At 46.6% G+C, this 20,515-nt stretch overlaps 1 protein-coding gene across 1 annotated transcript; it reads right to left on the reverse strand.

Annotated features, from left to right (window-relative positions):
• Positions 1–7,952: 7,952 nt before the first annotated feature.
• LOC144173661 (uncharacterized) lies at positions 7,953–8,946 on the reverse strand. Its single transcript, XM_077701995.1, has one exon. It carries the CDS (start codon positions 8,940–8,942, stop codon positions 8,325–8,327), a length of 618 nt encoding a protein of 205 aa, XP_077558121.1. The 5' UTR covers positions 8,943–8,946; the 3' UTR covers positions 7,953–8,324.
• Positions 8,947–20,515: the final 11,569 nt, after the last annotated feature.

The following is a 20,515-nucleotide window of genomic DNA, read 5'->3' on the forward strand; positions in this document are numbered from 1 at the left end:
TTTTTTACCGCATTGGCTGCGCCCCTGCTTAAGGGGTGTGGTCGGCCTGGGCTCCTACGGGATATGGTTGGGGAATACGCTTCCCGGTCACTTTGTCAGATCGAGTTTTACCTGTACAATATTTATTTGTGCGGTTTATTATAACTCATCCGAAGTTACAGTTAGTGGTTTTTGTTTGCGGTCTCTCACCCATCTTTCGCTATTGCGTCCATTTTTCTTGCGAGTGCTCCAGCGCTACCTTTAGTAAGCTGCAATCATTCAATCAACACTAACAGGCAAGTGTATGAGCGTTCTGTTGTAATTTTCGGCTATCAACCTCCTTTACATTTTATATCTTTCACTGTTATTGCTTGGGAGCGATCTCATTATTAGGAAGGATACACTGGCCCGCTAATCATTCTCTCACAATCCTGCGACACCATTCATTTGCCTCCGCCGATGACGACGTCGACGTAATACGTTGCTGAACATATTTCAAAGCGTCATTGCGGACAAGTGCTAGGACAAAACACTCATGCTGCCAAACGTCATATCTTTTTAAAAGAAGGGCTCTGATTTGGTTTGAAACACACAAAGTGGAATTGAGAAGCTACGATCTTCGGAAAACTAACCTTTGAGACTTCACAAAGTTCTGTTACCGGCCGCTTGCCGCAGAAAAGCATATACCTTCGTGTGCCCAGTAATCCATCCAATTTTATCTGACCAATAATCAAGACGCCTTTGCTTTCTTGTCAAATATTGAACACAGGGTGCTGGATAGGTCCTCAATGGCATCGCTGACGATGCAGCTCATTAGCTTATTTGCAGGGAATGTTCCACTGTTGAGCCAATATTGCCGAAAATTGTACCGACTTGAGAAATAAGAATGACTACGGAGGGCGCAATAGTTCACCCGGCTGCCTCCCAATATTGCAACCTTGTCATTGTGATGAGGTGCCGGTGGATGACAAAGTGGGCACCGTACGCGAAGCTGCAGCCCGAGTGGGCAGAGAATGGAAACGGGCCGACGATCAGTATACGCCTGTGGCGCGCACTGCTTGAGAGCGCGGCCCTGTGATTGTTCACCAGAAAAACCCTAGATTGCAACAGCTGCTGTTCCCGAGAGCTGTTCGCCGGTGATCCCAACAGCCCGTTGGCTGTCCCGTGCTTGGAGGTGGCACCACGCCGGGTGAGAGATCGCAGGTTTGTGTTCACCTGGATTTGGAACAATCGGCTCGCAGCCACTGGTATGCCATCGAGCTGTGACCCATGTGCATGGTCAAAGATACCTGCCCGATGTTCTCTAGCGGGATCCGACGTGGGGTACAGCCGGTCATTGAGCCAGCTGCGCCATCAAGTTTCGGTTTACCACGCAAGCGCCGTGACATCCACACCCGGGACTGCGACAGAATCCCCTAGGACGTTTTTCCCTCTATAGCGAAGATTTTCATGTTAGCTTGCTCCTTTTTCTAACACGTATATCTTTCTGCATGTTTTGTTTCCGCATACCGCTTTCCATCTTCGGCTTCTTCTTGCGCCATGCATGAATTAGCCTCTACCCGCGCAACCGCATGTCACTGATTTGTGACGGCGAAAAATTCGTGATCTCAAAAAATTACTGGCAATCAGAACTCTGCTGAGACTTTCGGGACAAGAGCTTAGGACTTGGATCGAGAGCGAGCGTGCTGAGAAACACACCGCTAGAACCGCCGAGAGGGAAGCCAGCAGATAAACCGCTGAAATAGAGAAGGAAGGCGAAGAACGAGCTGAAGAAGCTGCAGAAAAAGCTACAAATGATGCAGAAAGGGAGACGGAGCAGAAAAATATGCTGTTGCAACTCCGCTCCCCATTAGCCCGCAGAAATTGCTTTCTTTTTTTGAAGAGAATTCCGAAGAGTGGCACGCGTACTTGCATCGGTTTGAACGCATACAAACCATACAGCAATGCCCACAAGACAAATAGAGCATAGCTGAGACATGTTTTGAGTGGGGAGATGCTTACCCTCATAGGCCGCATGACCGCTGAAGTCTCCTAAACGCAAAGTAAAACGGGCGTTGCTTAAACGTTTCGGGTTCACGGCCCGAGAGTACCAGAAAACGTTCCAGAAAGTGAGATCTGGGCATGGCGAAACAGGCAAGCATAGCATCAAGCAGCACAATGTACTGGTTATTTTTTCCATTAGATAGAGATGCCGAACGTACAAAAAACATTCGAGGCTCTTCGTGACCAGATGATCGGAGAACAATTCATCCGCTGCTTCCATCGTGATCTCGCAATCTTTGTCAAAGAGCTAGAGCGCAAAATGCTGAACGACCTGGCCGAGGATACAAGTCGTTTTCTAGTTGCACGAAGTCCCTCGAACATTGGAAAGATATCCGAAGGCGTCCGCGCTACTACTAACACCGCTACCAATTCAAAGAAGAAAGTGCCACCGAAATGCTTTCTGTGCAATCGCCCAGAACACCAAGCCCAAGATTTTTGCAACATCCCATAGGATCCAGCAAGATACGCGACTTGTGGTCGCCTGATTCACAAAACCGAAAACTGCAGGAACCGTCCGAATGACAAAGAGCAGGTTGCTTCTTGTTCAGTGACAATGCTCTTAGAGATCCACAGCAATTGACGAAACTCGGTGTGGACAAACACGGAGGTCCGAGTGTCGAGCATACTCGTGGTATGGGCGCGCAACCATCAGTTTTCCTTGTGAAAGAAATGGCCGGAGTTGAAGGCCAACTACTCGGAAACCATGGACGTGCCCCTCAAAGCAGCGTCAGGCTCTAAAAAGTTTGTTTTCTTATTTGGAGGACATTCGCCACATTTCAAAATTGTGAATTCTGTGACACACTCTAAAATATAGTCTCTCGAGCCCGTCAAACCACCCCAGTGTGTTTTTTTCTTCTCACGTTTTCCTAGGGCCTGTTTTCCCCACATCCTGACACCTGGCAGAGAAGCATGTAGGCGATCGCAAAGGCCGGCAAATCTTTTTGCTTTTTTCAATGAAGAGCCTTCTCTCTCTTTCTCTAGGAAACCTTGTCACTGTTCTTAGAGTCACGGGCAGCAATACCGTCGTTTTTGATGCGACCCGGTCGGGGAACCCTATTTAACGGGAAAAATCTCCCGGGTACTCCTCCTGGAGCGGTCGCAACCAGAGGCCACCATCTATGTCGAAATACCGTGCTTTGTTGGCGACGTTACAACTGCATGCACAGAACCGGGGATATATGACCTCCTGCTCGGGAACATTCCACACGTGAGGGAACCTCACATGCGACATTCCGACTGGCAGCTCAATGGCCACCATATCCCAAGTGCATCCCTTGCCACGAAAGCCACAGAGATACAATCAGACGTGTTAGATTCTGCTCTCGCCAAGTCATGTTTCGTGAAGGTTTTACCGTTAGAGCGAACCGAAATCAACAGCGCACACATTAAATCACAAGAGCTGGGCAAGAAAGAACGAAAAGACCCAACTCTCCTATGTGGTTACCGCAAGTTGCGAGAGAATTTCTCCTCCACAAAAGGACAGAATTATTATTTTCTCAAATCAATTGACGTCTTGTACCGTCATTACAAGCATTCCACGAGCAGAGTGTTTAAACAATCTGCTTCCCCAAAAAACTGCGGGAGTCGATCCTTCAAGTTGTCCATAGAAGTATCATGGTGTACGAAAGACGACTGATGGCGTTCCGCAATAATGTTACCGGCCTGACCTTACAACGTTCGTAAAATGTTGTGAATTGTGTCAAAGACAACGCCTAGGGCAAAAGTCAGCGTTGCGCCGTGGTAGAGCACAACATTATTCAGAAGACCTTTTGAATGAATTGCGGCCGACATATTCGGTACATTGTCCCTTACGTCCCAGAAAGGAGACCGGTGCATGCTCACGCTTATTGACTTTGGTACCCGATACCCGGACTCTGTAGCTCGACTAGCGATCGACTAAGCACACGTCGCCGATGCCCTGATTGAGATATTCTCTGCATAGGAACCCCCACGAAAATCGTCACTGATGAAGGGCAAGAATTACGTCACAATTTAGGACAGAAGTCATTCGTTTACTAGCATTCACACTTCTCCGCAGTAGTCCCTGTCTTGCCATGCCGACGGGCTAGTATAAAATTTTTATGGTACCTTGAAAACCATTTTGAAGAGGCAGTGCGAGGAGAAACTCCAGTCGTGGAACCGATTCCTCCCGCCATTTCTTTACGCTAATAGACAAGTGCCCCAAGGCACCCTAGCTTTCTTCTCTTCGAACTTATATACGGACAGAGGTCGGCGATCACTCATGAGTCCACTCACTCAGACTCATTTGGACTCAAACTCACGCATGAGTGTGAGTTAGAATGAGCGCGAGGCAAGTGTGGCTTGGGGAGTTTCAGCTTCAATGAGTTAAAGCCGAGTGAGCCCGACTGAGTGTGAGTCCGATCGAGTTTGAGTACGCCTGAGACCTAGTGAATTCTGAGTCCATTGTGAGCTCTTAGTACATTTGTGTTTGAGTCCATTTTGAGTTCTGAGACCATTCTGAGTTTTGAGTACATTTTGAGTTTTGAATCCATTTTGAGTTTGAGTCCATCTTGAGTTCTGAGTATATGTTGAGTTTGAGTCTTGTTTGAGCTCTGAGTACAGTTTAGGATTGAGACCAGTTTGAGTTCTGAGTACACTTTGAGTTTTAGTTCATTTTGAGTTCTGAGTACACTTTGAGTTTGGGTCCAGTTTGAGTTCGGGGTACATTTTGAGTTTGAGTCCATTTTGAGTTCTGCGTAGATTTTGAGTTTGAGGACATTTTGAGTTTGAGTACATATTGAGTTTTGAGCATATTTTGATTTCTGATTACATATGAGTTTTGAGTCCATTTTCTCGTAGTGTGCTAATCAGTAGCCACGCAGGCAGCGATGGTTGGCAATTGAGTTCCATGCATCGCTGTGGGCTCGGAATTCAGGTTACCATTGGCTGCGGCACCATTGCGATCTGCATGATCGGTTGGGAGGAACGGGGTGTGGAATATTTTTAGTTTCTTGTTGAATTTTAATGCCCTAAGCACTTGCTGTATACCAAGTTTTCGCAGCTGGGCGCGTGAGTGATAATTGACTGGAGAGGTCGTAAGAAAGGGTTGTCTTAACTTTTCCTCCTGTTGGTCCACTAACAGGGCGGGAACGGGTGGTGGGAAAGCACAAGGCGGCGCTTGATTGCTGGCTGTTCGCCTGCTACCGTTAACGGCTTGATATACTAGGAGTCACAAAAGAAGAGGCGAGAGCCGGGGGAAAAGGGGGTGGGCTGTACCTTTTTTTTTTTTTTTTCATAAGTCAACTTTATTAAACACATCTCTTAAACAATACAAAAATATTTGGACCGATAGCCGAAGGCTAGTGTCCGGTCCAAAGCATAAATGCATTATTGAATAGCAAAACATGGCACGACGCAGAAAAGAAAAATACAGGGCATACGTAATTAGAGAAACACTTCACAGGTTCTTTAGACAAGAAAAACATTTTAGACCAGAAAAACAAGGCATACGTAATCAGATAAAACTATACAGGTTGATTACACAAGAAGACCATTTTACAGGTAAACTTAAAATTTCTTGCAAGTTTAGTTTCGATTGTTAGGACATTCCAGATTTTCGCACCAAAGAACTCAATTAACCTTTCACCATAGACATTTTTACAAATCGGGAGGTTGAAATTACCGTTTGTAGCTTGTCTAGTGTTACGAACGGGTAAAGAAAACAAAGTTAAGGGCAGGGGATAGTTACAATTTATTATGGTGTTGACTACAAGGGCAATTTTGTAATCACGGAGAGATATGAAAGAAAGCACTCTAAGTTCATTGAATAATCTGTTGCTCGGGTGATCGAATGGAGAATATGTTATTATTCTTAACGCTCGCTTTTGTAATCGCTGCAGTGGAGTTAAATAGGTCGCGTAGGTAACACCCCACGATTCACTGCAGTAGCATAAATGACAGTGTAGTAACGAGAAGTACAGGCAGCGGAGAATATTAAGTGGAAAGTGTTGACGGGCCTTTAGTAGTGTGTAGCAACCAAAAGCAAGCTTCTTACATACGCTATCAATTTGTTCCATCCAGTGTAAGTGTTGGTCAAAAATAATTCCTAAGTATTTGATGGAATACACACTTTGAATTAACCGATTCTCAATGGATAAATTAAAAGTGTCATAATTAAGGTGTTTGGACCTTGAGTGAAAAATTATATGTTTCGATTTATCAGTATTTATAGTCAATTTGTTATGTAGAAACCACTCCGAAAGGTTTTGCAAATCAGCCATTATACCACTTCGAAGAGATGGAAGGGCGTCACCAACTGCGACTAACACGGTGTCGTCTGCGTACATTAAAACTTCAGAAAAAGAAACGGACTGGGGAAGATCATTTATGTAAATTGAGAATAAAATAGGCCCCAGCACAGAGCCTTGAGGTACTCCGCAAGTAATGGTGTTATAAGTAGAATGACAATTACCAATTACTACTTTTTGTTGACGAGAGGATAAATAGCTTTGAAAAAACTGTTTTGAGTCATTAACGATTCCATAAGTTTCCAACTTCTTCAACAACACAGTATGAGAAACCGTATCAAATGCTTTCTTAATATCTAAAAAGACTCCTATTGCGATTTTGTTTTCATGAAGGGCGGAATTAATAATTTGAGATAGGTTTAGAACTGCTGTAGATGTAGACCTAGGTGGAACAAAACCATGCTGTTGAGGACAAATTATACGGTTGGCATGAAGAAACAGATTTAGTTGTACTGCAATTAGTTTTTCAAAAAGGGTGTTAATTATGCTTAGTATAGATATCGGCCGGTAGCTACAAGGATCATTTGGATCCCCTGATTTAAACACCGGTACGACCTTCGCTAGTTTCAGTATGTGAGGATAAGAGTGAGATTCAAGTGCATGGTTAAAAATGTGACACAATGGAGTGCAAAGTATCTCGATGTTATATTTAAAAACCTTCGTATGTATGCCGTCATGGCCGATTGCTTTGTTAATCGGTAATGTACTTACAACTGACAAAATTTCATCTTCTCTAATGGCACGAAAATGAAATTCGTTATGGACCTTTCTTGGCAAACATGAATTTGTGAGCGTGGATGGAAACTTGCTACTAAGGCTATTACCAATATTGGTGAAGTAACTGTTGAAATTATTGGCGACTTCTACAGTGACGTCATCGGGAAAAATACGTTTCACTTGACCTATACCAGTTACGTCTTTTATAGTTTTCCACAGCAGTTTAGAATTGCCCTTTTGCTCATTGATTAGTTCGTGTAATACTGCTTTTTTGCTTTCCTCATCATCGCAACCGAAATATTTCTGTAATATTTGAATTGGCTATGATAATATGTGTTTGTTTTATCACGCTTCCATCTACGAAAACAGGTGTCTTTTTTCTTCAGTATTGATAATATGTCCTTAGTTACCCAGGGGCATATGGCATGATTGTATTGACGACGCGAGCATTCCCGCGTGGATTTATTTACTACGTTCTGAATACAGCGGATGAAATTCTCACATTCTATGTCAACGTCATTATCATACAGGGTTTCAAAATTAATCAATTTAAGGAGGCTGTTAACATTTCCGTAATCAACTCGGGTTGCCCGTTCTGCTAGTTTTTCGCAAAGGGGATATAGATACGTCCGAGGCAAGAATATGAAAGTGGGATAGTGGTCAGCAATCGGAACCTCATAAACACCAGCCCGCACAGTTATGTCAATGTTGCACAGTACATGGTCAATTAACGTTGCAGATTTTGATGTTACACGGGTGGGGGCACTAATTACATTTTTTAAGTTAAACGATTGCAACAAGAACACATAATCCCGATCAGAAGCAGTTAGTAAGTCAATATTAAAATCTCCGCATATAACTAGAGGAGTAGTCCGAGACATAAGAGGATCCAAGATTGATTCCATGCCAGAAATAAACTCATTATAACATGAGTTGGGTGGCCGATAAACAACACCAACTGTTACACCAAGTTTAAGGTAAAGGAAAAGGGATTCAACAGTTTTCCTACTGCAACAGCTTTCACTCAAGCACTGGTATTCTATTCCACACTTTATGAAAAGAGCTACGCCGCCTCCACGAGACGCACTGTTTCTGGGCAAAGACAAACACTCGTATCCTGGTATTTCAACCGTTTCGCCATCTTTGAGCCAAGTCTCGGTTACTGCAATAATGTCGTAAACAAACGAGTGTTGGGACAGATATACAACAAGCTGGTCAACATTTTTACGGATGCTACGAATATTACAATTCAGTACGGACAGGTTATCTCGTTCAAGCCATGATTCTTCAATTTCCGTAAAGCTAAAAGACATTAGCTTAAACGACCTGAGCTAGGTCTTCTGCACTTTTAATGTGAAGCACTCGAGATTTTTCAGCCTTTCGCATCAGTATTTTGCCGTCTCGCACCCATGTGAACTTCCAGTTTTTTTCTTTTTTCGCTTTCAAGGCTTTACCCAGAAGGATCTTGTTTGCCGGGCACAGGTGATCATTGATGTATATCGGGTCATTACCTTCGAAGCCAAGTGCAGAAACATTTAGCCGTTGTTTTTTTGCAGCAGTAAGAAGTTTATCTCGGGATGCTCGTGACGCAAACTTGGCAATGATGTTCTGCTGCTCCGCATTTTTAGTTGGCACTCGATGAACTATTTCAATATCGGTTTCTTCGATTTCAGCGTTCACACAGACAGAAATGGTTTTTACGGTGGCGATAAGGTCTTCTCCTTCGACCACCGGAACCCCTTTTATCTCAACATTGCTTCGGCGGCTGTACTGCTGTAAATCAACCACTTCTTGTCTGACCGCTTTCAGCTCGCTGAAGAGACGGTCGTTTGCACTTTTCAGTTCATGATTATCAGTTTTGAGCGTGGTAAGTTCTTTGTTAACTTCCGCCATGTTAGTCTTGAACTCCTCAAATTTTTCGTTTATGAAGTCCATTGATTGCTTGACCGCCTTGAGCTCAGATATGAACATATCTGACAACTCTTTTTTTAGTTCTTCGTGTTTCACATCTAGTCGAGCAGACAGGTCAGCCAACGCCTTTCCCAGTTCCTTTATCGTTGACATACTGACAACCATTCACGGAGCAATCCAGGAAACACTGTCAAGCTACTACAAAAAGCAGCGCGTAGCATTCAGTACATACCTGCATGAAAAGGAACAGGCACTTAACAGCTGCTCGATCGTGCGGTTGCCTGGATTGCTCCGGAATGATGACGCCCCGGCGCCGATCCGATGCTTATATAGTCGAGGTGTCCGCCTCCTTTTGGCCAGGGCAGCGCAGGCGCAGTGTCCGTCAGACGAACAAATGCCCAGCGCTGACGCGTGTCTCGATGTAGCACGATGATGCGACGGCAAGTCGTCGTCCGAAGCCTCAGACCAGCAGCACTCCGCCGACGAAGTACTGCATGAAAAGGAACAGGCACTTAACAGCTGCTCGATCGTGCGGTTGCCTGGATTGCTCCGGAATGATGACGCCCCGGCGCCGATCCGATGCTTATATAGTCGAGGTGTCCGCCTCCTTTTGGCCAGGGCAGCGCAGGCGCAGTGTCCGTCAGACGAACAAATGCCCAGCGCTGACGCGTGTCTCGATGTAGCACGATGATGCGACGGCAAGTCGTCGTCCGAAGCCTCAGACCAGCAGCACTCCGCCGACGAAGTACTGCATGAAAAGGAACAGGCACTTAACAGCTGCTCGATCGTGCGGTTGCCTGGATTGCTCCGGAATGGTTTCTAATTCAAAGGAATTAGATAAATTGACTGGGCAACGCCCCTTTAGACAGAAAATTGCCCGCATTAGATAGGGTGAACTGTCAAACTGATGACGCTAAGGCGTGTAAGGTATCAAATGAAAGGTCCCGATTAATAAAACCACGCGGGGTAAATAAAAAAATGCTTCATGATTGTAGTCATCAGGAAATCATAATGAGTCATAGATTAGGGTAAAATTCAAAATGACACTGCGAGGGCTTGTATGGAATCAAATTTAAGGTCTCGATGTGGGGAATTATTCGGGACAAAAACGCGTTATGGTTACATCATGACGTAGTCATGGTTAGTCGTAAATTCGGTTAAAATTCAAGGTCATGGCGCTAGGGCGTGTGGAGTATCAAATTAAAGGTCTCGATGAGGGTAATCACGGCCTTCTTGAATATTATCAAGATATACTCAAGGTAAGTCATAAATTAGGTAAAAATTGAAAATGACGCCACTGGGTGTAAGCGGCATCAAATTAAGGGTTCCAATGAAAGAAATCACGTTGGACGAAAATGCGGTATGGCTATATTATGAGATAGTCATGGTTTGTCATTGATTGCTTTAACATTCAAATGGTCTCTGAAAGGATGTGATGAGTATCAAATTAATGGTCTTGATGAGCGGAATCACGTGGGAGAAATACAAAAATTCTTCCTGGTTCTAACAATGAGAAAGTTATGGCGAGTCTTATATTGGGTTAAAATTTGAAGTGACCTTCGTAGGGCATGTAGGGTACCAAATTTATGGTCTTGACGAGGGGAATCACGTCGCTCAAATAAGAAAGGCTTCATGGTTCTAATCATGAGGTAGTCATTATGAGTCATAGATTGGGTTAAATTGAAGGTGAGGCCGCTAAAGCATGTGGGGTATCACATTGAAGGTTTCAGTTAGGGGAATCACGTCGGACATTTAAATAATGCGTCCTGGTTACAGTCATGAGAGTCATGGTGATTTTGACTGGTATGAATTCCAAATGATCTTGCGAGGGTGTGTGGGGTATCAAATAAAGGTCTCGTCGAGGGGGATCACGTAGGCAAATATAAAAATGCTTATGAGAATATAGCAAAATGTATCTTTCTTTATTACTGGGTCGGGTTTAACCAACATTTCTTGCTAACGCGTAAGGCAGTTGTGCTATATATATGCGAAGGTTTGTCCAGAGATGTCCATCAATGCGGTATATAGTAATAAAAATATTGGCATCTAATTGCTGAATCATCGAGACAGGATGACTAGGGGATAAAAAACAAAAGCCATGCCAAGCTCTCAAACTTAAATCACCAGACTCAAAAACGTTCTGCTAATATCTCACATTTAAACGTTACTTTCTCCACTTCCCCGTGTCCCAAAGAACAAGCAAATCCTTCGACACATATGGTGTCATAGAAATTGTGGACCAACACAGGTAACAGGGGGCATCCGAGCTTATCTAAAAGGCAAATTTGACATTTCCATCTTTTCCAAATTTCTATCCCACAGTGTAGCAACCTGCACTTGAATCCAGAATTGGCCAATTACATGTGAGACATTAACTCCTTGCTACACTGTAGGAGATAGAATGGGAACAGAGCCACCAAGACACAAACAGCCTTTGCGACAGAAAGAAAACACTTTAAAAAAATAAGCAAGCGCAGTTTGTGCGTGCGATCGAACTGATTTAATTACAATAAGAAATACAATAACAAATCAGGGCAAGATATCAGATCTAGCTCAAGATAACAATGTAAAGGAAAATAATTAACTGGGGCTCTGCAGTTTTCTAACGACTACATGTCAAACGGAATGAAAGAACCGATGACTGACGCAACACACACGCACACACGGACACGCGCGCGCGCACGTGTGTGTGTGCGCGCGCGCGCAAACGCACGCACACACGCACGCGCACACGCGTGCATGCTGGAAGTTAACAGCTGGGTACGGTGGCGGTAATTGCTTAAAACAATAGTGTGGTGCTTTTCCGAGCTACGAGAGCTCATGCCACCTAGCAAATGTTAATGAAAACTAATACAAGTGCCTTAGCAAACAACGGGGCACTTTTTTTGTTTCTCCCACGTGATTTCCCTTCTCGATATCATTACTTTTATACCCCATATTCTTTAGCTCCACATCTCTCTGAATTTTAACCCAGTTTTATACTGTCCATGACTCCCGTGTTACATGGTTCGCCACTTTTGATATTTTTTTATTATTTATTTGTTTTAGTGTTTATTATTTATTTTGATCAATTCTCTACATTTACGCTTTTATAATGATTAGAGGTTGAACTTCTGTGATATCTCCATTTTGGTGTAAATGCAGGGAGTTCCACGATCCTGCCGCGGCGAGGCGGAGGGGGGTATTCGGCAAAAAATGCTACGCAATAAAAAGCATTGGCATATCATGAATGCCTCGCACTTCAGAGATTCGCGGGGGTAGTTCGCATTGACACAAGGCGTTTTTTAAGGATGCAGAGCAAGAATGCACGGAACCGTAATTCTAAAAACTTCGATGTAAATGAACGGCGCCGTGAGTGCACGTCCCCTCGCCCAATCGTGCTTGTTTAAGCCCAGGCATCCAGCACACCATCGAGTCTGGACCGCCTCTGCCATGATCACGAACGCGGAGCCTACGTCAAGAGTTTGGTATCCCACATATACGTACAATTGCTTGCAACCAGCGCTAGTCATCATGGGCAGCAGGTATGGCTGCAATAAATCTGCAACCAAAATTGTTTCCGACCTCACAGGAGCTACAGTGTCATGTCGTGCCGAATGCAAGAGTTTCAGCTCACGAATTCGCACGCGTAATATTTTTACCACGCGTGAATTTCAAAACAATGAATGCTCATGAAATCAGAGTCCATCTGAGCCCTAGAACGAGAGAGTTGTGAGGCCATTTTGAGTTCTCAGCCAGTTTTGAGTTCTGAGTTCATTTTGAGGTTTGAGTACATTTTGTGTTTTGAGTCCGTTTTGAGTTTAAGCACAGTTTGAGTTTGAGTACATTGTGATTTTTGAGTCCATTTTGAGTTTGAGTACATTTTGAGTTTGAGTACATTTTGAGTCTTGAGTGCATTTTGAGTTTTGAGTCCGAGTAACTTTTTAGTTTTGCACTCAATGTGAGTTTGAGTTTGAGTGAGCGCAGATGTGCTGCTCAACATTGAGTCTGCGTTTGAGTGAGTGGTGATTCGAAAAAAATTGTGAGTGAGTTTGAGTGAGCCGCGCCAAATTTTTCGAGGTATGTATATGAACTAAATGTATGAAGAACCTTCACCGTACTCAAGTAGCTCTAGAAAAGTGATAAAACAGACGGTGAAGTCCAGACTAACTATAGACACCCTGTCGATCTGCGAGAACGACTTGAAGAGACTTGCCGGATTGCCCATGACCAGCTGGAGAAGCGACGAGAAAAACAGAGGACTATGATAGGAAAAGGGTGCGGCGGTAGCGTCGAGGTAGGATACCCGCCTTGCGTACAGAGGGACCGTGGTTCGAATCCTGGTGCTGGACAATTCGCAATGGATCAACAAATCCGCGTGTTGATGGAATTGCAGAATCAGGCTTCGGGTGCGGCCCGACCCTGGCGAACATTGGCGGTAACGCACTCCCTCACCAGAGCAGGATTGGCCACCGTGGTTTACCAATGGGCCAAACTCCCATGAATAGGCCAATTACCCACGGCCTTCAGTCTCCAGTGGCTGCGAAGCAACTGACCACGACGGCGGTCAGACCTGTGACACAGCAGAGGGTGCTAAGAATCCCTGAAGCTGGACAGGCCGCTATTGGAATCAGTACGTGGCAACGTTTAGCGTGTGAACTATATTTAGTGATTCAAGTCCATGGTTGTTTTTCGACGAATTAAAGGCAATTAATTGGGATGTCGCAGGACTCATTGAAGTTAGGAGGTCAGGCGAAGCCTTTAGTGCTGAAAAATGACAGGTCCTGTGTTAGCCTGGTCTAGTGGACCGAAGAGAACAGGGAGTGGAATTTCTAGTCAATAGAAGCATAGCTGGCAACGTAGACGAGCACTATATCATTACGAAAGGGTAGCAGGTCCTGTAATGAAGCTTCACGAAGTACAAACTCAAGGTGGTACAGGTACAAGTGTATCCAGCCACGATGGCCAGCTAGTCGAACACTTCTCTAAGGATGTTTAATTGGCAATGGCTCAAGTAAAAACACAGTAAATCGTTGTTATTGGAGACTTCAATGCTAGAGTAGGCAAGAATCAGGCTGGAGACAAGGCACTGTGGAACTATTATCGGGGCTGTAGAAATACCAGGGGAACTTACTAGTCGAGTTCGCAGAACGGAGTAATCTATGCATCATGATTACGTTCTTCCGCAAACGGGAGAGCCGGAAGTGGACGTGGAGGATCCCTAAAAGGCAGCACAAAAATGAAATAGAGTTTATATTATGCGATAACCCTGGCACCGTGCAGAATGTGGCAGTGCTCGAAAGGATAAGGTGCAGTGACCACCGTATGGCAAGATCTCGAATTAGGCTAGATTTGAGACGGGAGCGCAACAAGATAGTACGAAAGAATCCGATTAATGAGCTAATGGTATGACGTAAAGTTGAAGAATTCACGATCGCGCTGCAGAACCGATATTGAGCTCTTACCCAGGAAGAAGTTTTGATGACGACATAGGAAGCCAGTGAAAATCTTACACGCCCAATGAGAGTGTACAGTAGAAATCAGGGGCACGATGGATAGACAGGATACTGATAAACTTTCCCTAATATGCTGCACAACAGGCGGTTCATGACGGTTGGGCTGCCTGAGTAACACGAGGGGGGGTGGCGGCGGGCTGATCCTGGTCCGTCTTGCGGCACTGGGTCCCCGCCGAAACCGTACGCCGCTCTGGCCCCCGGTGAGCTGCGTCGGCGTACCTCCCCAGGGGGAACAAGGCGAACCTCTTCCGCGCCTCTGGGAAGGTGGTGTTCTCCGTTACCTTGAACTGGTATATTTTCTTCCCTATTTGAAATTTCTCGCAGGACCGGGAGTATGTCGCGTGTGGTCCCCGGAAGTTAGGACAACGAAGTGTCGTGGACAGACAGTTGTCAGTGGGGCGGTCCTGCACAGCACAATTTGCACAGGTTGTTCTTCCACGGCAAGAAATATTATCGTGCCCAAACCGCTGGCACTCCAAGCAGCGGCGCGGGTTTGGTATGTAGGGACGAACAGTACATTGGATAAAGCCTGCATTGATGTGTTCAGGAAGTTTGGATCGGTTGATGGTCAAGATTATGTGCTTTGTTAGGATTACCTTATCATCTCTTCACATAGTGATTTGCCTGACGGCCGTAACACCCTGCTCCATCAGGCCTTCAAGCAGGTCGGCCTTTGTTTCGGTCAGCCGGTGTGGCTCAGATGTCACACGGTTGGAGCTGTTCAGCTTCCAGTAGGGTCCAGATCGAAGATGCGGATTTGGCAAAGGAGGTTGTCGGACTGTTTGTCTGGTTGACCTCAGCGAGGATTTCTGACGCCTAGAGTTTTTAAGCCTCATACTAATCACCGGGAATGCTGTGAAGGAAATTTGAAATCACGAATACAGACATCGACGCTACCGGATTTGCTCAGTCAGCTGACTCAATCACCAAAAAACGAAAATAGTTATCGGGCATGGAAAAGATGGTTGTTGAGAGTGGTTGAAAAAATACTTTGGTGTGGCCCCTTTTCGGCGGCTGATTATGTTTGGAGGGGGGTTTAGAAGATACCGTACACCATGTATTGGAAGCACAGGACGGGGGTACGTTCTTCTCAACCTTTACCATGATCGCTTGAGAGGTCTCGGATCTCCCTGCCTGGTAAACAGACAGGAAGCCCATCCGCCGGATATTGACCTGGGTGTGATGAAGTGCAAGTGGACGAAGAGGAAGTTGAGATGGAGCGCGCAGCTGCAACGAGTGGGTGCAGAAAAATTGAACCATGCCGGTGATCAGGGGGCGCCTGTGACGTGCTGGGCTTGAGAGCGCGGCCCTGTGATCGTTTTGGGGAAGACCCGGAGCGCAACCGCTGCTGTTCCCGAGCGCCATCCGCCGCTGATATTGACAACCCATGGAATCCGGACCCAGAGCGCGGGTCCGGATTCACCTGGAGGTGGAACCCTCCGCTCACACCCGCTGCTACGCCCTCGAGCCGTGACTCATCGGCAAGGTAGACGATGCCTGCCCGACGTCGCGCGCCTGGTTACGACGCGGTCTAGAACCGGTCATCGAGCCAGCCTCGTCGTGACGTCCTTGTTGACTCCGCACGCATCGCGAATCCAACACCTCGAGGTGCTGCGACAAAACCCCGTAGGACATTTGCTTTCGTTATTGCGGACATTTCCGTTAGCCTCTTGCCTTTTTTTTCGGTTCACAGCCCAAGGTTACCAAGAAAAGTTCCGGAAGGTGAGGGCTGAGGATGGCGAAACCGGGAAAAAACTAGCGGCAAGGCTTACGGGTTATTTTGATCACTGGATCGAGACGGCGAATGTGCAAAAAACATTCCACGGTCTTTGTGATCAAATGATCTGCGAGCAATTGATCCGCTGCTGCCATCCCAAGCTCGTCATCTTCCTGAAAGAGCGAGAGTGTAAAACTCTGAACGACCTGGTCGAGACTACAGATCGTTTTATTGAGGCACAAAACCTCTGAAACGTTGGAAAGTTTTCCGGAGACGACCGCGATACAAATAAAGTCGCGGCCGACTCACAGAAAAAATTGCCACCCAAGTGCTTTGTATGCATTCGGCCAGGACACCGAGCTCAAGATTGTCGTAACACCCATAAGCAACCATCCAAATACGCTACTTGTGGTCGCCTCGGTCACAAAACCATAAAACAGCAGGCACCGTCCCAATGGCAAAGAGCAGGTTGCTGCTTGTGCTGTTACTGAGCCTCCGAGAGCCCCACAGAAATGCACGAAAATTGATGGGGACAAGCACATGGGTCCTAGGGTAGAGTCTCCTCGGGGCATCGCCGTGCAACCATCTGCTTTCTTTGTGAAATGAATGGCAGTAGTGGAAGGCCGTCTACTTGCACAACCTGTCACCGTCCTTAGGGACACGGGCAGTAATGTCGTCATTGTTCGACGTGACCTGGTCGCGCAGCCCCATTTGACGGGAAAAACCACCCGGGTACTGCTCGTCGACGGAACGGTTAAACAGCTAGCCGAGGCTAAGATCTACGTCGAAACCCCGTACCTTGTGGGTTAGGTTAGCGCTGCGTGTATGGAACAACCGCTCTATTACCTCGTGCTCGGGAACATTCCTGGTGTGAGAGAACCTCACATGCCAGGTCCCGATTGGCAGCTCAATAACAGCGATATCCCGAACGCAACCCTCACCACAAATGCCACAGAAATACACTCAGACGTGTTGGTGTCTGCTGCCGCCAAGTAAAGTTCGGTGAATGCTTCACCTTTAAAGGTAAACAAAATCAGCTGTGCAGACATCACAAGACAAGAGCTGGCCAAAGAACAACAAGGGGACCCAACTCTGCAACGTTGTTTCTACGAGTTAAGAAAGGATTTCGCCTCCAGAAGAGGACAGAAATATTCTTTCGTCAATTCAAGTGACGTCTTGTACCGTCATTATAAGCTTTCCATGGGCAGAGCCTTTAAACAAATCGTTTTCCCCAAGAAGCTGCGGTAGCCGATCCTTCGTGTGGCCATTCAGAGCATCATGGTGGGGCACCAAAGTGCACGAAGGACGACCGACCGCGTTATGCAGGAATTTTACTGGCCTGACCTACATGGAGACGTACAACGTTTCGTCAAATCTTGAGACTTGTGTCAAAGAACAACGCCGAAGGGAAAAGTCGGAGTTGCGCCTTTGGGGAGCACGCCACTAATTAGAACACCGTTTGAGCGGCTTGCTGTTGACATAATCGGTCCATTCTGCCCCAAGTCTCAGAAAGGAAACTGATACGTGCTCACGCTTATGGACTTCGCCACCCGGTACCCGGACGCCGTAGCTCTCCCAGCGATTGAGTCAGCGCATGTCTCCGAGACCCTGATTGAGATATTCTCCTGTATCGGAATTGCCAAGGAAATCGTAAGCGATCAAGGGGCAAGCTTTACATCAGAACTTATTCGAGAAATCAGCCGTCTTCTGTCAGTCCCGCTGCTCCGCACTAGTCCCTATCATGCCATGGCAAACAGGCTAGTAGAAAAGTTTACGGGACCTTCAAAACCATGAAGGGACTGTGCCAGGAAAAACCCCGTTCGTGGGGCCGATATCTCGCGCCACTTCTTTTCGCCTATAGAGTAGTGCCCCAAGCCAGCCTGGGCTTCTCCCCCTGCGAACTTATTTACGGAAGACATGTACGATGACCCTTAACCGTACTCAAGGAACTCTGGACAAAAGATAACATAGACGGTGAAGTCCGGACTACCTGCGGATACCTCGTTGATCTGGGAGACCGACTTGAACAGATGGGCCAAATTGCTCATGAGCAGCTTGAGAAGGCTCGGGAAAAACAAAAGAGTTACCACGATAGGAAAAGTCACCCGAGGAAGCTTTCCGTCGGAAACAAGGTCTCCATCCTGCTGCCGAGCGATTGAAGCTGCTCAAGCAATGGAAGGGGCCGTTTGACGTTACCGTAGAGAAAAACGACGTTGACTACGAGATCAGCTTGGGCGGAAAGAGGAAGGTCTTCCACATAAACATGTTCAAGCTGTACGAAAAACAGCAGCCCTCACCACCTCCGCAAGCATCAGTTGTCACTAAAATTGATGACACCACAGATACGACGGACGAGCTTGACGACGAACCATTGGTCGACATCCTACCCGCCCTTCCGCTTCGTCAGACGCAGTCCTAGAGAAACGTCAAGTTTTCACCTGACCTCGGTGCAGACCAAAGGGCTCAAGTGCAAGAGATAAACACGAGTATAACCTCATCTTCTCGGACCTGCATAGGAAAACAGACCTTGTACAGTGCCCGTTGAACTTAACGTCCGACAAGCCTGTACACGTTCCACAGTATCCGCTCCCACTCGCACTTCACGAGACGATCGAAAACGAAGTTCAAGAAATGTTTGATATGGGCATCATTGAGAAATCCCAGTCTCTCTACAATGCTCCAATGGTGGCTATAAAAAAACCTGACGGCACGCTCCGGCTTTGCATTGATTTGAGAGAACTCAACAAAGTTGTCGTCTCTGATTGTGAGCCAATTCCACGCATAGACGTCGTTCTTGCCATCGCAGGCAAGAAAAAATTCTTCTCCAAGTTTGACTTAAAACGCTATTGGCAGGTTCCAATGACTGCTGACAGCCGCAAGAAGACCGCCTTTTTCAGCTTGTCAGGGCTGTACCATTTCCGGTATATGCCTTTTTGGTAGAAAGACGGCGTCAGCCATCTTTGCGCGTCTAATGAGAGCTGTGTTAGGCGGGCTAATGAATGTCCACCACTACTTCGATGATGTCATCGTCGCCACTGACACCTAGCAAGAGCACTTAGAAACACTCCGTCAAGTGTTCCAGAGAATCAAAACGGCCAAGCTCACTATCGAGCCTAGCAAGAGCCAAATTGGAGAGCGCAACCTTTCCTTTTTGGGACACCACATTGGATAGTCTAAAGTTAAATCCCTCCTGAAGACCTTGGAAAAGATCCTGGGCTCCAAGTGGCCAAACTACGAAGAAGGCGGTACAGTCCTTCCTTGGATTAACCGGGTACTACCGGAAATTCGTCCCCAACTATGCCGCTCTCATAAAACCACTCACAGACCTTACGAAGAAGGGGCAAAGCACCACTGTGTGCTGAGGCGACAAACAAGAACATGCCTTCATAACTTTGAAAAATCTACTTGCGTCCGCACCGATTTTGCAAGCTTCTGATCTTACCAAGCCCTTCATACTTCGTACTGACGCTTCCAGCGCGAGCCTAGGCGCAGTTCTCCTAGAAAGTGGCAACGAGGATTTCTTACATCCTATCGCTTACGCGAGACGCAACGTGTTGCCGAGAGAGACGCGCTACTCCACCATAGAGCGTGAGTGCTTGGCTCTAATTTGGGCGGTACACAAACTCCATAGTTACCTATATGGAAAGCCTTTTATCATACAGTGTGACCACCAGCCGTTGAAATACTTGCAGTCAGCTAAGCACATAACAGCCGTGTATTGCATTGGAGCCTCCTGCTACAGGAATACTCGTTTACTGTGGAGTACATCAAGGGAAGCGACACTGTAGGGGCTGACTACATGAGTAGAGTTTAAGCCTCGCCCCTCTCTTTTGTACATAGTGTGTGCTATTCAGTGGTTTTTAACGCGTAATTGTGATCGTAAATTTGTTTAGTGGATTTTTTTATACCCGTCGTGCGTGTGCTTTGCGGTGAAGTGTGCCGGTAGAACTGACTGTGCTCTTCTGGACTGTGCGCAAGAATTTTTCCACCGGTACTGCGAACTTCTTCCAACTCCACCCTGCCTTTTTAACTCTGAGAATAGTTGTTGCTCCCCAGCAACTTTCTAAGACCCGGGGTAATTGTGATGAAGTGCCCGTGGACGAAGAGGAAGAGGAAACGGAGCGCGTACCGGCAACGAGTGGCTGCAGAAAAATCGAACCATGCCGAAGATGAGGGGACGCCTGTGACGCGCTGGGCTTGAGAGCGCGGCCCTCTTCGTTTTGGGGAAGACCCGGAGCGCAACCGCTGCTGTTCCCGAGAGCCGTCCGCCGCTGATCCCGACAACCCGTGGGCTGGCCGTGCCTGCAGCTGGTGACGCGCTGGGCGAGAGAGCGCGGGTCCTGATTCACCTGGAGGTGGAACCCTCCGTCCGCACCCGCTGCTAC

The sequence above is a fragment of the Haemaphysalis longicornis genome, unplaced genomic scaffold (assembly GCF_048455015.1).
Source record: "Haemaphysalis longicornis isolate Haplotype H1 unplaced genomic scaffold, Haemaphysalis longicornis Haplotype H1 scaffold_3, whole genome shotgun sequence".
In the NCBI taxonomy this organism is placed as follows: Eukaryota; Metazoa; Arthropoda; class Arachnida; order Ixodida; family Ixodidae; genus Haemaphysalis; species Haemaphysalis longicornis.

Bases quoted from the DNA above. Each gene is read 5' to 3' on its own strand.
- LOC144173661 (XM_077701995.1), bottom strand. From the start codon at position 8,942: ATGGACTTCATAAACGAAAAATTTGAGGAGTTCAAGACTAACATGGCG.